Source organism: Leopardus geoffroyi, chromosome C2 (assembly GCF_018350155.1).
Source record: "Leopardus geoffroyi isolate Oge1 chromosome C2, O.geoffroyi_Oge1_pat1.0, whole genome shotgun sequence".
Classification (NCBI taxonomy): Eukaryota; Metazoa; Chordata; class Mammalia; order Carnivora; family Felidae; genus Leopardus; species Leopardus geoffroyi.
In genome coordinates this window covers 11,692,369-11,709,849 of record NC_059333.1, presented here as the reverse complement: position 1 = coordinate 11,709,849, position 17,481 = coordinate 11,692,369, and the positions used below count along the sequence as shown (strand labels likewise).

The 17,481-nt window shown below is 37.3% G+C and overlaps 1 protein-coding gene across 2 annotated transcripts in view; it reads right to left on the bottom strand.

Moving 5' to 3' along the window:
- Window positions 1–166: 166 nt before the first annotated feature.
- CRYZL1 (crystallin zeta like 1) overlaps window positions 167–17,481 on the bottom strand; it is a 34,589-nt gene continuing 17,274 nt past the window's right edge. The window contains exons 6-14 of one of the 2 annotated variants that reach the window (XM_045501496.1): window positions 16,834–16,878; window positions 15,409–15,477; window positions 10,432–10,565; window positions 9,051–9,162; window positions 5,750–5,848; window positions 4,578–4,699; window positions 3,684–3,789; window positions 1,152–1,197; window positions 167–622 (exon numbers count right to left, since the gene is read on the bottom strand). In XM_045501496.1, the coding sequence (XP_045357452.1) occupies window positions 523–622; window positions 1,152–1,197; window positions 3,684–3,789; window positions 4,578–4,699; window positions 5,750–5,848; window positions 9,051–9,162; window positions 10,432–10,565; window positions 15,409–15,477; window positions 16,834–16,878 (833 nt within the window). In that variant the 3' untranslated portion in view covers window positions 167–522. Of the gene's footprint in view, window positions 623–1,151; window positions 1,202–3,683; window positions 3,790–4,577; window positions 4,700–5,749; window positions 5,849–9,050; window positions 9,163–10,431; window positions 10,566–15,408; window positions 15,478–16,833; window positions 16,879–17,481 lie in introns of both variants that reach the window. The other variant, XM_045501498.1, reaches the window with a different exon arrangement.

Here is a 17,481-nt window from a genome sequence, read left to right as displayed (position 1 = left end):
TATGGTGATGGTGCCGTTTGATCCCGAGTAAACCCTGAAATAAATGAATACTTGAAAAAATTTTAAAGTGTCTATGGACTAGATCTTTTGAGATTTGAAAATATATTCAAACGATTAAATTACGACAGCAAAGGCTGGCTAAGGAAGGATGGTACTGAGAACGGAGTTGATACAAAATACTATTTTGACGTACCAAAAGACAACTTTATCAATAGAGTAGCGTGGCTTTTCTCAAAAGTAGTTTCTTCATGGAAAGAATTTTATAATCGAGGCAAATGTATGGAAACGACCAAAACGAATTTCAGAATATTCCCTGTGGATGTTATAGAATTGTCTTGACCGTTTTTGTAATTTTTCAATACTTCTCAAAAATTTCAAGTAACTTTGAGCATGTTGACTCACAGCAGGAAAACCAAACAACTTGCTTTTAACTTCCTTGACTTTTCTGGACAATTTCCAAGGAAACTCTGGCTTCAAGTATTGGAAGGGGTTTATCCGACTGATGTCTGAGAAAAAACAAAATTAAAATTGAACAACTTGCTTTTTTCTTCCTTGATTTTTCTGAACAACTTCCATGGAAACTTTCGCCTCATATAGTGGAATGGGTTCATCCAACTGAGGCCTGAAGAAGAATGAAATTATTAGAAAAGTTAGGTCAAGGTAGAGATGAGTAGAACACATAGGATGCTAGTTGACAACTGCTATAGTTCAACTCTATTATTTTAAATAATCCAAACAAACTCATCCATTAGTATTTCCACTGGTAAAAGTGGTTAAATTTTGAAGGGGAAAAATGCCTACTTTATCCACTCCCAGATCCAACTTTAAAAACCAAAACTGTACTTTTCCCTCTTCTCAAGCTATTGGTTATTTCACGTTGCTCTCGGAAGGGTGATGAGAAAAGCAAAGGTGGTGTGGTACCATATGGAACAGCGTAAGGAGAAATCACCGGCCACTTCTATCGTAGGGAATACTTAGTTGGTGTATCACAAGATACACTTGGAGGAATACTAAAGAGCAGCTATTTAAACAAAATAATAAAACATGGAGGCATTAAAGTATGCTGTGAATACTGAAACAGAAGCAGAAATGCTTGCCTTACCTCCTTGACAACAGAAAAATAAACAAGAGTGATTGGTTACTTAGCGTACCTAAAAACACCACTTGACAACTTCTCCATCACATCCTTTAAGATACGTAGCTGGAAAGATCGTTAAGGTGGCAATTAAGAGAGGGAGAACTGAACAAGGGAAGATGTTGGGCAGGTCACCCATTTAAGTTCAGCACTCTCAGAAGTTTGAGAATCTAAGTTACAGAAATACTGTAGGCTGTGACGTTTACCTAGAACACAGGGAAATGCGGAACCGACCTGAGAGAAGTGGTGACATAAGAGGGCCTAAACATCTAAGGACAAGTGACGAAAGAAGCAAGCCTAATGCCTGGTCCTAAGTAATGACTAATGTTATCTCCAACCTGGAGAAATAAAATGGTGTCAGCTTTGCCTTTTAGCACTATGTATGATATTTTTAGTTAAAAAACAATTTTAGCACTCACGTCTCTTATGTTAGGTGCACATTTATTTACTAAACTGGCCGCTAATTAGCTCAAAATTTGTGTGCAGAAAAGTTAAACTGTGGTTTGTCGTGAAGGGAGTAAAAAATACTGTAAAATTAAGAAAAAAACATGTAGTCATTTAATTGAAATTATAATATTAGGATTGAGAGTATGTGATTGCTAGTGCTAGCGAATGACACATGCCATATAGTCACACAGTTGGAAGGAGGTCTCTGTTAAATCACAAGCAGCAACTGGCTCATGTGTAAACCCACTGAGGGGTCCCCACAAATGAGGACTAAAGTCTGATTCCGGGACTTTAGAATTCAGGACTTTAGAAAATGTACATTAGAGAGCATGAACACAAACCATTTTATAGATTTTCTTAAAAAGGACCTAAAGAATATTCACATACTACAAATTCTCTACTTCTGTTAAACGAAAATGCCAACAGTAACTCTGAGAGAGTGTGTATAGGGAATTAAGTAACACAGGCAAAGCAGCCAGCCTAGCTACTGACATGGAAGATTCAAAACACGCCATCTAATGATACTCTTAACACATGGTATTCGCTATTATTAACATCCCACGATATTCTTTTTTTAAGTTTATTTTATTTTGAGAGAGAGGGAGAGAGAGTGTACGCAAGAGTGCAGGGGAGGACCAGAGAGGAGAGGGAGAGAATCCCAAGCCGGCTCCATGTTGTCATCATGGAGCCTGATGTGGGGCTCGAACCCATGAACCATGGGCTCACGGGCATGAACCATGAGATCACGAACTGAGATGAAATCAAGAGTTGCATACTTAACCAACTGAGCCACCCAAGTGCCCCATCATCCCATGATATTCTTGACAATTACAACATTAGTGGACAATTAAGTTGCTTAAAATTGAAATCTGAAGAATTCTTCTAGAGAGTTAAAAATTCAGTTTATTTTCCAAATTTAATAGAAAAATATTTAATCAGAAATATTTTAAACTCACACATTCACTACATTAAGGGAAATTTCCAGTTTTGAAATGTATTTTGTAGGGGCGCCTAGCTGGCTTAGCTGGTAGAGCAGGTGACTCCTGATCTCGAAGTTGTGGGTTCGAGCCCCGTAGTGGGTGTAGAGATTACTTAAAATCTTAAAAAAAGAGAAAGAAATGTATTTTTTAAAACTCAACATATGCAGGGTACTAATTAAATATTCCTATTTGAAAGCTCTGAATTGTCATTGCTCTTAGAGGAGGAGGGCCTTATAAGTACCATATGTATATACACACATTTAACAAAAGCAAAGTATGATATTCAGTAGAGAGAAACTCACGGCTATGAAAGTGTCTTTCTTCACACACAGATGTACCCTATTAGTAATAAGAACTTATATTTTATCCAATATATTAAAATTTTTACCAAGTGCAGCGGCCTTTAAAACAGTTACCTCCGAAGTAAAAGTTTTATTCTTAAGTTTGACCCTGCTCTAAAGAGAATTGGACCATTCTTTTGGAACTGATTTCACATTCTCAAGATAATATTTCATTACTTTCACCAAAACTGCAATGATTTGGCTTCATTCACCAGATTTTTCTCTAAATGAATTCCATAAAAAGAAAAAATCAAACCCATCTTCATTTGACCAAGATTTCCTGGCACTGCTAATCTTACAACACCCCACAAACTCTTTAATGCAGATAGGCATTCTGAAATGTCTTCTCTAATAGCTCCATGATAGCTTAGATTAAGGATGCAGCCTGTCAAGGTGATGTGTAATTTCTGTAATGACAAGTTGAAAATGAAACAAAATTTTGCATGTATCTTATGGTTTCTCTCCCATTCAACTCACAAACCAGCAAGACTGTCTGGGTGATTCCTGTCCCACCACTTTCTAGCTGCATCCTTGGGCATGTATTAACCTCTCTGTGCTTCAGTTTCTTCACCTGTGAGAGAGGGATAATGATAGTATTTACACTTCATAGTGCTGTTTCCATGTTTAAATAAATTAATACCTACAGAGCACTTGGAATATTGTTTGCCATCTCAATGAGAGTTAGCTACTATTATTAATTATCATTATTAAAGAATTTAATGATGAGAGTACATGGTAAATTTCAAGCCAGAAACTCAAGTCAGTAGATAAAAAGGATATAAAGATATTTTCCCTGTTGTACATTTGACAAATTCCAAACTTCATCATTAAGGAAAGCCACCGTCGCTCCCTTGAGGAAAAGGCAATGGCTATCTGGAGGATCCAACTTGGAGAGAATACACAAAGATTGATCATTTACTGTGAGTTTAATAGCAGAAGGATGATTGTTATCTTGAGCCAGAAAAACTTCTATGCAAATTGCATACCCAAAGCACAAATAATCAGCACACAAACTTCAGCAACAATATGTAAACTGTAATGTTTTCTTTTCTAATTCATTGTCCAAAAGGCCATTGTAGAGATGACAGAGTGGTAGCCTGTGTGTACACATTCACGAGTGCACGTGTGAGCACTGAGATTTCTGGCTGCTACTTACCAGTTATCTTCATGAGGATGTCGGAAAATCAGTGAAGATTAATATAGGAGAACTATGGTATTTGCGTATCAACCACGGTAATATTTAATTTGAATACTGTTGAGAAATATAATTTTGGTACACAATGTATAAACACACGTATGTAGCAAATTCCAATTTGAATAACTGGGAAGCTGTCATAATTTTATATAGAAAATATTTTGGTACGTATATGTCAACAATGTTGTTACTAAGAAAAAAAAAAAAACAACCTTATTTGAAATACTACTAAAAAATTCAAAAGTCACTATTTCCAAACCACTAAATGAAAGTTGAATGAACTCCTCTCCTAGGCACTATTTCTACATTTTGGCTGATATATACCTAAAGTAAAAAAAGAAAGCTACATTTTCTTTGGAAACAGGTATAATTCAGAATTTATAATTTCTCTACATCTTGCCTCAAAAGACTTAGGCATTATTCTTTGTTAATTACGTCCTTTTAGTGTAATAGTAATGCTTTATTGTTTCTGATAATACCTGCAGGTTTTCTTCTGTTGTTACCCAATGGCCTCCAACACCAAGGAGTGTGATGATATCATGTTTATGTGGTAGTAGTTGTAATTTTACAGCTGGTTCATCATCTTTACTATATAATCTCACTTACAAGGGAGTAGTTTAAAAAAAGAGAGAGAGAGAGAGACAAGAAATATATTTTATAGTAATCTGGCAAAAATTTATTCTTCAAACCAGTCTTCTTTACTTTTTAATGTAGGAATGAGAAAGTTAGAAACAATAACACACAATATATTCAGACACCTTAAAATATACTTTTTGCATTAAAACTGGCCATAGAATTTACTCTAGATTTAATTATAAGTAAAATAACTAAAGAAAAACACTTATTTTCATTTGAAAACCAGGCAAGGTAACATAACCTCTTTACTAATAACATTGATAGCTTACTTCTTTGGGAAAAGCTGACTTCTGATTAAGGAGCTCAAGATAGTCATACTTTGACTTAATGATTGGAAATGTATATTTGAAAAGTTAATGAAGCACACATTCACTTCCATTGAAAGATTTTTCTAAGTTAATTTCAAGTCTTGAAAATACTGGTTAAAAACAAACACATTAAGATGGTCACAGACATATTCATCTATGATTCTCATCACAGAAGATAATCTTAACAAAGTATGAACAGAATCCCTTGGCAGGCTTGTGAATCCTATCTTTCATGTGCAATGGCACTACCTAAGTGTGTACAGATTAGGTGTTAAATAGATACTACCTAACAAAAGTTCAAGGAATATAAAAATGGAACAAAATTCTGTACTTTTTTCCAAACAGAGATTACAGAAGTCAACCGTCCAATGCAGGGCAGCCAGACACAGCAGAACTGACTAAGCATGTGGCTGAGATCTGAACTAATGTGGATCACCTGGGAACCACCGAGATCATGTGTGTCCATTTCCCGTAGAGACACTTAAACTCCAATGCCTGTATTTTAGAGATAAGTATGTTCTCCCTTCCAGACAGTGTTTACAATGGTAATAAAGAAGCTCCAGTTTAAATAGAAAAGTTAAAAACAGAACATGACATCAATTTAATAAGTATGTTAGTAATTATTCCCTGGTTATATATATTTATTTTGAAATCCATCCATCACACTACAAAAATAATACAGACTACTGATTTAGTAAAGTACCCACCTCCAGCATCTAGGACAATATCTACTCCCAGGCCACCTGTTTCTTCTAAACAGCTTTCAGCAACATGGGCTTTCCCATTAGATACATCGATGACTCGGGCTGTAAAGGTCGGGAAGTCAGGCAATTGTAAGAAAAACAAGTTAATCTCTGTTCTCTGAAATGTGTTGAGTGGTTCAAACAATTACTGGATCCAAACTGTACTTTTTCTCTTCTAAGCCAACAGTGGTAAGATCAATTTAAAGTAAGGGACTCTTCTATTACATTAAAAAAATATATTGAACATTTTGTGGATAATGTGTTCCAAGGCTTGTCTGTTCAACAGAGGACTGTTCCCTGTAGCTAAAAGATATATAGCCAGAACAGAGAATTTGTAAACCCCAGGGATACATACATTAAGGCAGAGACTGAAAGATTAAGCAATTTCTCAAGTATGTTTAGATTTAATAGAGTTTAAAGCTAAAAAGCCAAATATGTACTTGTGTGATATGGTACTTCTCTATTAGAGGCTGCTTTATCCTTTTTCAGTCATAGAAATCCACTCCCCGCCCCCACTGCCTTCCCCAGTTGTTCCCCAAAATGAAGAAAAATCATGAAGGTTAAGGGAACAAAACATGATTATTTTCAGCATAGTGAAAATTAAACTATTTTTAACTGGTTGCTTTAGAGTATTATATCAATAGAACAAGCCAATGAGCGAATAAAACAAAATCTCAGCTTTGAACTCACAAATGAAGACACAGGTTTATAATTTACTTTGTATATTTTAGAACCTTTCCGTGAAAAAGAATTCCTCTTAGAGCTGCTCAGACTGGAGGTGTAGAACAACAGTGATCTAATATGTGGACGACAGGGGTGAGCGTGGGGAGGACACAAGGAAAAGGGAACTGAGGCAGCCGGGAAGGCAGGGTTAACCAGTAAGAAGTCTTTCTCTTCAACAACACAGTTCATTTTCAAGCTCTTATAACTTTTTTCTCCAGTCCCTGCCTTAACCTTTCTTCTATGTCTTGGTTACCTCTGCCAGAAGCGTAATGTAACAATGGGAGTAATGTAGGCTTCAATGGTAGACAAGGGTGGGTTCAAATCCCACTCCAATCCTTTCAGTCATATATCCTTGGACAAGCTAGTTAAATTCGCTAGATGCTGCTCCCTGGTTCACGAACACAGGGTTGATGACTTAAGGACATATCATTCACATTAACACTCAATGAACCTTTCCTTCCTGCCTGCCTGCTCTTCACATGTACTCTGCTCATCCTATTTTCTCTTCATCTGTTAGTTTTTCCATTCCTATCTTTTCTCCGCTCCTTGTTCATTTTCTTCAGTCTCTATTTTCTTTTTTCCTTCCATATGCACTGTTGTGCGGTCAGGTTTAATCTTCTCATTTTTTGTTGAGCACATTTTTAAAAAATTCCAGTACAGTTAACATGCAATGTTAAATTAGCTTCAGGTGTACAATATAGTGATTCAACAATTCTATACGTTACTTAGCACTCACCACGGTTAAGTGTGCTCTCAATCCCCTTCACCGATTTCACCTGTCTCCCCACCCACCACCCCTCTGGTGACCATCAGTTTGTTCTCTAGAGTTGAATCTGTTTCTTAGTTTGTCTCTTTCTTCTTTTCTCCTTTACACATTTGTTTCTTAAATTCCACTAGTGAAATCATAGGGTATTTGTCTTTCTCTGACTAGCTTATTTCGCTTAGCATTATACTCTCTAGCTCCATGTTGTTGCAAATGGCAGGATTTCACTCTTTTTTATGGCAGAGTAATATTCCATTGCAGATAAACCACATTTTCTTTATACATTCATCTACCAATGGACACTTGGGCTGCTTCCATTACTTAGCTATTGTAAATATTAATGCTGCAGTAAACATATGGGTGCATGTATCCTTTTGAATTAGTGTTTTATATTTTTTAGGTAAAAAAATATAGTGTGTGATCAGTAGTGTGATTACCGAATCACAAGGCATTTCCATTTTTAACTCTTTGAGGAACCTCCATATTGTTTTCCACAGTGGCTGCACCAATTTGCATTCCCTCCAGCAGTGCATTAGGGTTCCTATTTCTCCATATCCTCTCCAACACTTGTAGTTTGTTATTGATTTTAGCCATTCTGACAGGTGTGAGAGGATATCTCATTGTAGTTTTGATTTGCATTTCCCTAATGATGACAGCTGTTGAGCATCTTTTCATGTCTGTTGGCCATCTTTATTTCTTTGGAGAAACATGTATTCATATCTTTAGCCCATTCATAATTGGATTATTTACTTTCTGAGTGTTGATTTGCATAAGTTCTTTATAAATATTGGATACTAACTCTATCAGAGATGTCATTTGTAAATATCTTCTCCCATTCAGTAGGCTGTCTTTTAGTTTTGCTGATTGTTTCCTTTGCTGTGCAGAAGCTTTTTCTTTTGATGTAGTCCCAATAGTTTATTTTTGCTTTTGTTTCCCTTGCCTCAAGAGACATATCTAGAAAAATGTTGCTATGTCAATGTCGGAGAAATTACTGCCTGTCCTCTTTTCTAGGATTTTTATAGTTTCACGTCTCACAGTTAAGTCCCTAGGTTCACTTTTTTAAGAGCTCCCCAGTCTCCACCATGTCCTATTCATTATAAACTACATCTGAGCTGGGTTTTCTGTGTAAGTGGATCATCTTCCTTCCTACTGTATCACAGAAAACAGACGACTTTAGAGGTATATATCACTGGGTAAAAGAGGTTGAGAAACCTACAAGGTGATACAAACATATATTGATTTATTGAGTAAAACAAAGAGGTATCAGGTACTGTGAAACTGTGTCAAAGTTCAGCTAATTCAAACTTGGGTAAGTTGCTAACAATGGGGCAAAAAAGAAAAAACACTGAGAAACGTAGGTTTAAAAAGAATAAAAATTAAAACTATCACTTAGGTAAACTTGGACTTAGCACAGATACTAAGTGCATTTTATCAGTGACTTTCATTTGGGAGTTTGTACTTTGTTTTACGAGTACAGCCTTTAAAGCGATATGCCTTTGGGGCGCCTGGGTGGCTTGGTCGGTTAAGCGTCCGACTTCCGCTCAGGTCATGATCTCACGGTCTGTGAGTTCGAGCCCCGCGTCGGGCTCTGTGCTGACAGCTCAGAGCCTGCAGCCTGATTCAGATTCTGTGTCTCCCCCTCTCTCTGCCCCTCCCCTGTTCATGCTCTCTCTCTGTCTCAAAAATAAATAAACGTTAAAAAAAAAAAAAAAAAAAAAAAAAAGTGATATGCCTTTAAAATTTTCTGTTTAAAAGTCTGTGTTGAGTAATATTACCCACCTAGAGAAGGCCTAAGTCTTTCAAGGCATTGCTTGTCTTCGAGGCTGCCTGCTGTGGAAATCACTTTGGCTCCTCTGTGGTGTGCTAACTGAATAGCTATCATACCAAGTGCCTGTGTGGAAAAAAAATACAAAATAGGTTTATAGATATAAGGCAGAAGCCACAGCTAACTTCTCTTATAGGCTGTTTAATAAAGTATAATAGTTTGAGTGCTACTTTAGTATAGTTTTTAATGTTATCTGATAAAATAAGGAAAAACAATATGGACAAGGTTGAGGCATTTGGTTGACTCGCTTCTTCACAAGGAGTGGCAGAACAGGTGCATGTACCACCTGCTCTCACCCAGTCTGGCCACTGCATGTAATTTCAAGATGGGGGGCTGCATTCAGACACTTGGCCTCAGAAAGAGAAAAATGGGCTTTTACGGGCCTTGTCAGCATGGTGGTCTAAGCTAATTTCATATTATGTGTGAGTCCAGCTACTTTTCTTTTAAAGATCAAAGCATCTTCAAAAGATCCATCCTTTTGCTGACCTGAGGGATCAGTTCAGGGAAAACCTATTATCTTGATGCTGGACATCAGGCTGAAGCCAATGACAAAGACCGGTCTGCCTGTTTTGCAAAAGAAAAGCAGGGGAAATAAGAATTTTCATTAACGGCCAGACAGAAAATAAAACTATAACAACTCACCCCAAGTTTTGTAACATTGTGTTTGTAACAGAATCTATTTTTATATAGTTTTAATGTCTTGAGCTATTCTTTTGGTGGTACATGTAATATGTTGACATTAGCAACATTTTTTACCTTGTGTGATCCATCTGTAAATGCAATCAATACCTTATTAACATAAGTGTGAGGGATATACAAAATTGGTAGGGAGTTTTAGGGCATTGCTTCAAAGATTTCATGAGCTATTTCAGGCTTTGTGTAATAGGCATAAAAACATAGCTTGTCTTCTTTTTTAATGTACTAGCAGATTCAAAGTAATAAGAAACTAAATATACTTAAGAAGTTTCATCTCCTATTAATAAAGGCTGCCTATTTTAACAAAATGGGAATTTGATAAAGAAATCAATGAATAAGCTGTTGGCAAAGAATTATATCAGCAAGTGGATGGCCTGTTTCCTAAGTTTGCTGGATTTTGATCTTTTTTATTTACTTATTTTGAGAGAGAGACAGCACAAGTGGGGGAGGGGCAGAGAGAGAGGGAGAGAGAAACTCAAGCAGGCTCCATGCTGTCAGCTTAGGGCCTGATGTGGGGCTCGAACTCACAAAATGTGAGATCATGACCTGAGCTGAAACCGAGAGTCAGACGCTTAACCGACTGAGCCACCCAGGTGCCCCAATTTTGATCTGTTTCTTAACAGAACTATTAGCACCTACACTTGCTCCATCCATTATCAGCACTGATTTTCCAGAAGAGAGATGAGAAAGATAATGCAGAGCCGTATAGGCTCGCACTCCATCCCGAATGGTTCCAGCGGCTTCTGTCCATGTAACTTTTTCTGGCTTGTGAACTGTCAGAAAGAACAAGAGTAAACAATCAGTTTGCAAGTCCCATTAATTCTGCCTCCTGGATCTCTGGATCTCTGTTTCTCTCCATCTCTGGCTCCCACCCTGGTGCTGGCCCAAGCCTCTACTCCTATTATCCTTACCTACATTTCGGTTTCTCTAGTTCCATTCTCACCCATACATAGTGCACCCTCAGCATAGGAGCTTGTATGTGTGTGCATTTTTTAAACATTATATTCTGAAATAAAACCCATGCAGGGGCGCCTGGGTGGCTCAGTCCGGTTAAGCATCTGACTCTTGATTTAGGCTCAGGTCATGATCTCATGGTTCGTGAGTTTGAGCCCCGTGTCGGGCTCTGCACTGATAGCACGGAGCATGCTTGGGATTCTCTCTCTCTCCTTCTCTCTGTCCCTCCCCTGCTCAGGTATGCCCTCTCTCTCTCTCTCTCTCTCTCTCAAAATAAATAAACATGAAAAAAAAAAAGAATTACACATTAAAAAAACCATATGCAATAAAGTACATGAAACATAAGTACAGATGGATGAATAAATACAGAGCAAATATACAAGAATCACCACCCTAACAGCCCACACCCCAACAGCCTTAGCCTGGTCTCTCTGGCCAGAGGCTGCCACCATTCTAACTTAATTTCTTATTCACCTTCCTAGTTTATGACCCAAGTATGCATTCCTAAACATTGTCATTTAGTTTTGCCTGTTTCTGAACTTTATCTAAACGGAATCATAGCATATGCATTCTTTTCTATCTTGCTTTTCCCCTCAGCATTGTTTTTAAGACATGCCCCTTTGTGTAAACGTGGCTGCAGTGCTTTCATCTTACGGTGTTTTATGGCATTCCACTACATGAAAACACGTTCATTTGGTGACCCACTTTCCAGTTTGGGGGCATTTGTGTCGTTCTCAGTTGTTGGCAGTTATAAACAATGCTGCTAAGCACGCTCTCATATAAAAGATGGTGTTATGCCGTTGCATGGGTTTTCTCTAGGCTATTACTTGGGAACGGAAATCCCAGGTTACAGGTATACTGCCTTCAACTTTACTGCATACTGGTGAAGTGGCTGTATGAATTTATTTTCCCATAGCTGTGTAAACAGAACTCCTATTGGGGCGCCTGGGTGGCGCAGTTGGTTAAGCGTCTGACTTCAGCCAGGTCACGATCTCGCGGTCAAGATCGTGAGTTCAAGCCCCGCGTCAGGCTCTGGGCTGATGGCTCAGAGCCTGGAGCCTGTTTCCGATTCTGTGTCTCCCTCTCTCTCTGCCCCTCCCCCGTTCATGCTCTGTCTCTCTCTGTCCCAAAAATAAATAAACGTTGAAAAAAAAAAAATTAAAAAAAAAAAAAAAAACAGAACTCCTATTACTGTGAACGTCTCTATCAACCCTTCGTATTAGTATACATTCTTACCGATCATGTGGCTGTGTAATGGTTTCTTAATGTGACTTCAACTTGCTTTTCCCTCACTACTGCTAACACTGAGCACCTTTCTGTGTTTCTTGGCCATCTGGAATTCCTTTTGTGAAGTAATTGTTCAAGTGTTTTATCAATTTTTCTGTTATTTTTGTCTTTTCTTATTGATTTACAGGAATTTATTTAATATCTATCTATCTATCTATCTATCTATCTATCTATCTATCTATTTATTATAGAGAGAGCACATGTGTGAGAGGGGTAGAGGGAGAGAAAGAGAAAACCTCAAGCAGGCCTCATGCTCAGTGTGGAGCCTGACGCAGGGCTTGATCCCATAACCCTGGGATCATGACTTGGGCTGAAATCAAGAGTTGGATGTTTAACCTACCGAGACACCCAGGCGCCCCTAATTTATAGGAATTTAAAAATATATTCTAGATGAATCATTCACTTGTTTATGTGTTATAAATATTATTTTCAACTTTATAACTTCTTTTCAATCTCTTTCATGGTGGCTTTGGAAGGACAGAAGTATCAGAATGATCTTTTAAAAACATAAATAACATGCTAACATTGATCTGTTTAAAATTCATCAATGGCTTAACAACACACTTGAAACAAAATGCAAACTCCTAATATAGTTTAAAGAGCTCTATATGATCTGATCATTAAGCTGTTCCTTAATGCATTTAATCATTAGGCTCTTATGCTGTACACCAAATGTGATTTTTTAAAAAAAAATTGTTTATTTATTTACGGAGAGAGAGTGAGAGAGCGCAGGCGGAGGAGGTGTGCAGGGAGAAAGAGAGAATCCCAAGCAGGCTCCATGCTCAGTGTGTAGCTTGACATAAGGCTTGATCCCACAACCCTGGGATCATGACCTGAGCCGAGATCAAGAGTCAGACGCTCAACCGACTGAGCTACCCAGGTGCCCCCAAATGTGGGCACCTAAGGTCAACTTTATTACACTTCCCTAGTCTTTACTAGCTCTTTCAAATGTTTTTCCTCAAAAGTTGAGATGGTACAATTCAGGACAGTGAGCACTGCATTTACCAAATGGTGCCATCTAGTGGGCAAGTGAGTACTTACGCGTACACGCTGAAAATGTTCAGACAGGCAAGGCATTAAAATAGAGCACCAGATGGTATCACACATGGTACTTTATTCTTTACCAAACTCTTAAAGATACCTATTCTCCCAATTTTCTTGATTATAAAATGCGGTTCAGGGTAATTAATTTGTCTGAGGCCATATAGCTAATAAATGTGAATGCCTGACTCTAAAGTACATCTACTCGCACAGTGCATGCTCAAGATACATGAAGTTTATTTTTGTTTCTGGGCAATGTCTTCCATTATAAGAATTAGGGCTACCTATATTTTCATTAAGAAATCAAACATGTAGTCCTTTAAAAAATGCTAACAGTAATAAAACTACACTTAGATAGCAAAGGGTCTAACATTCCATGGTTACATGTGGTTTAATGTTGAGGTTCTTGCTTTTGTGTTAGGTGATGATCCACAAGTGTTTATTATGTTATAGAAACTGAAAATATAAATAAAAGAGCCATGTAAGGACCATAACAACAGCATATCAAACCCAAGAATTACAATTTCAATTCTATCTTCGGTCTAATAAAATAATGCAGAAAATGTGTACCAAATTTTTAATGAAAAAATTATTCTTTGACATAAATGTCTTAAGAACTGAAAGCACAAAAGAGCTGGAAGAATTACTCAGCTTAACTTTAATATTCTGTAAAATGATTAATAAGACATTTTGGGGACGCTGTTTGGAACCTAATTCTTTGGTTTGGTGATAAAACAGACTTATTTGAAGGTGATTGGGTGCTGAACTTTCATTTAAAAAAACCACTAAAGAATTAGTAGAGACTAAAAGAGTTGTGCTACACTGAATATTTCCTCCTGCAAATCTTCAGGGACTGTACTGAAATTATTTCCTCTTTTGTTGGAGCTGCAACAGGGCTTAGAGGGTATCTAGTTTGGTGAATGTGTCCAGTGTCTTGCCCAAAGACAAGCTGTCACAGTAAGTGGCCATTCTGAAAGTTCCTCTTTCAAAGAAACATTTTACTGTATTTTCTTTCTTAAGGAATATCTGGAATTGTATTCTTTATAGATGTTAACGGATTTCTGGACTATACTATTCCTGATTTGTAGGAAAATAAAAGGTCTTTTGTGTGGGTTGCTTGCCTTGGTTTAAGCTTTATAGCTAGGAAACTAATGTTCCAATTTGCTTTTCTCCTTCTGGTCCATTTTATAATTCTCCAGTGTTCAGCAACAGCTAAAAGAATGGGCCTTATTTTGTTCGTTTTTTCAATACTTAACTTTCTATACCAATTTAATTTAGGGAACTTAGTCAAAACTCAAGCCTGGGAATCCAAATGAAAGGTTTTAGCTGATTCCACAGTTACAAGGTTCTCAAAAGGATAGCTGAAATAAGGCCCAATGACATTCTGGGATCAAAAATAGTACAGTTACCTGTAAAAAAAGCTAGTGATGGTCCTCAATTTTCAAATTGCATAGCATCAAAATAGCTATGGATCAAAGACTTTCATGGCATGGTATCTGAAAGTGAGCTGTATCATTCAAAGGAAGACACATACTTGGCTCCATTATCTAGGTTTAATACACATATAAATAAGCATAGGCCCCAGATTTCCAGAAAAATGCCTTTTGAAATTAATTAAAAAAAAATTTTTTTTAATGTTTATTTATTTTTGAGAGAGAGAGAGCGAGCGAGAGCACGAGCAGGGAAAGGGCAGAGAGAGAGGGAGACACAGAATCCAAAGCAGGCTCCAGGCTCCAAGCTGTCAGCACAGAGCCCGACACGGGGCTCAAACCCACAAACTGTGAGATCGTGACCTGAGCTGAAGTTGGGTGCTTAACTGACTGAGCCACCCAGGCACCCCTGAAATTAATTTTTTTAAAGTACATTCTACCCCCACCATGGGGCTTGAACTCACAACCCTAAGATAAAGAGTCACATGCTCTACTGACTGAGCCACCCAGGAGCCCTTAGATTTTTGTACATTTTTAAGTTCAATTGATAACCAAGAATAAGAAGTTAAAAAAAAAAAAAAATTCTTCACCTGAAACTAACATGATATTGTATGCCAACTATACTTCAATTAAAAAAAGATTCTCATCAGGGATATAATTTCAGAGTCAAGAAAGAAACCACTTTTCAAATCTCTGTCCATGGTAGTGTAAGTGAAACTTAAAGGTCTACATATTGTTTGGTCTGAATATGAATTTTACTGATATTAATATAAGCTAGCAGTGTTCATGTGACCAGCCAACAGTTATTTATTACTCAAGGTAGATGCAAATACAACACAATGTTACTAAACACCACGCATCAAAGACGTAAGACTTACATGGGCTGCAAAAGACTGGCACGTACCCAAGTAATGCTCGTGCACTCTAACAACTTCACAAAGCCCGGGGTCTTCAGAATCTAGTGGCAGAATTCCTGGAAATTAACAGGAGAAACTTAAGGGAAACAATCTCAAAATGAATTCGCTACTAATGAGTTGCTGGTATTAGTCTAAATTTTGTTCAATGGAATTTTGAGGAAGATTCCAGTCATTACTAGTGTGGGGAAGGGAGAGACCTCACAAGTATGGAAGGGAAGTGGATTGTTCATTTTCTGTCATGCATGCTCATCACCTGTACTATCTTTTACTCCCTCTTCTTTCACCTTGGAGTGATGGTAAAGACAGTGGCCAATGTGCAGAGCCAAGTCAGAGTCTTGGGGGCATCTGGTTCCTCATTAAAATTGTCCCTGGTGAATAGCTACCTTCCCACAGTCTGGTTCTTTAAGACACCCCAGTACACTTCCAGTAAAATCCCATTTCCTCTACACTAGTTTGATTTTATTTTTGGTCTCTTATAAAAAGAATCTTGAGTAACACATTGTCATTGACTTCTTGGACAAATAAGGATATGAAAGACAGAAATAAATACTCCAAGAAACATAGGAGTCAAAGGCAATACCAGAAAAAGCTGATGAGAACCTCTCTACAAATCTGTTTTCAACAACTTCAAGCAAGCCATAAAGTAAAATATTTTCTCAGTTTAGGTGAATATCTTCCTATGAATATTTTTCCATAGAGAAAGGGTTAATTTTTGAGACTACTATTAAAGTCATATTTTATATGTTTGTGTGACTGTTAGGATAGAAGAGTATATAAATATATGTATTTGCAAAATAGTAATCACTCCGGATTTCTAAAATAGCCAATAAACTAAGTGTTTCCAGTAAAATTTTGGTTTTACAAGAGTAGAGAGGGAGCATCTCTGCGAAATGCAAGCTGGATATGGAGAGCAGGGCCTCCATATGGCCTGGCAGACAGCAGTCTTCAAGCAGGTGACCTGTGACTGCATTTCTCAGAGTCTGCAGTCTAGCCACAGACTGGGGTCCTGTCAAGAAAGGACGGTACCAACCACAGTAACAACTATGGTCATCTTTCCATCTACAATATTGTTCAATAGTCAAATATTAGAAAGTATTAACGTGAATGGAACTAGAGGGTAAGGAATCTACTCCTGAAATCATTATTGCACTACATGCTAACTAACTTGGATGTACATTAAAAAATTAAATTAAATTAAAAAAAAAAGAAAGTTTTAAATATTCTGTTATTGAGAGTGAATTCCCAATTTTCTTCATTGATGGATATCTGCAAGCAAATTCCAAAAAGTCAGGATATATGTATTCTTCCATACAAAGCAGGGGACACAATAAACATTAATAACTGTCTCAGAAAAAGAAGAGATGACAGTAAAATAGATTGGACTTGAAATAGGGCTATAAATTTTAACTTACCAACGACTTCATCATCTGGTTGAAAGAATGATACCTTGTTTCCAACTAAAGAGGGGAGAAAATTAACAATTTGTATTGTGAGATTATTAAATACTACTCAATTACTTAGCTATTGAAACAAATCCATGGGTTTATATTAAAAAAAAGTCAAAAGTCACTGACTCCGAGGAAAGGCCAAGAACTTCTAGGGCATTTTGATGGTCTATAAATACTGTAGAACAGAGTACTTCAAATCTGGATTCTCCACATAATTCTCCATAAAATCTGGGTCATGTGGCTGTTGACACCACAGAGAAGGATGTCTCTCTCTTTAGCTAAGGATGAAGGAAAATAATTGACTCCACAACTCTTATGAGGATTATACTGCTTTCCACCGCTCCTGTGGCTGGCCCAATCTTCTATCATTATTTTAGTTGCAGAACCTCAGACACACAATGGCAGATTCTGGTAAGAGTCATGCATAAAATTACTTTGATTTGGAATTACAATAAAAATAAATTCACACTGGTGCCAAGAGATTTCTTGGAACTACACAGAAATGATAGTTACACTTTCTCTGCACATGTAGAGAAAAAGCCTCTACAGTTAATTCTTCTTTTTGTTTTTTTTTTTTTTAAAGGACAACAATCTTGGCCTCCTCTTTTATTA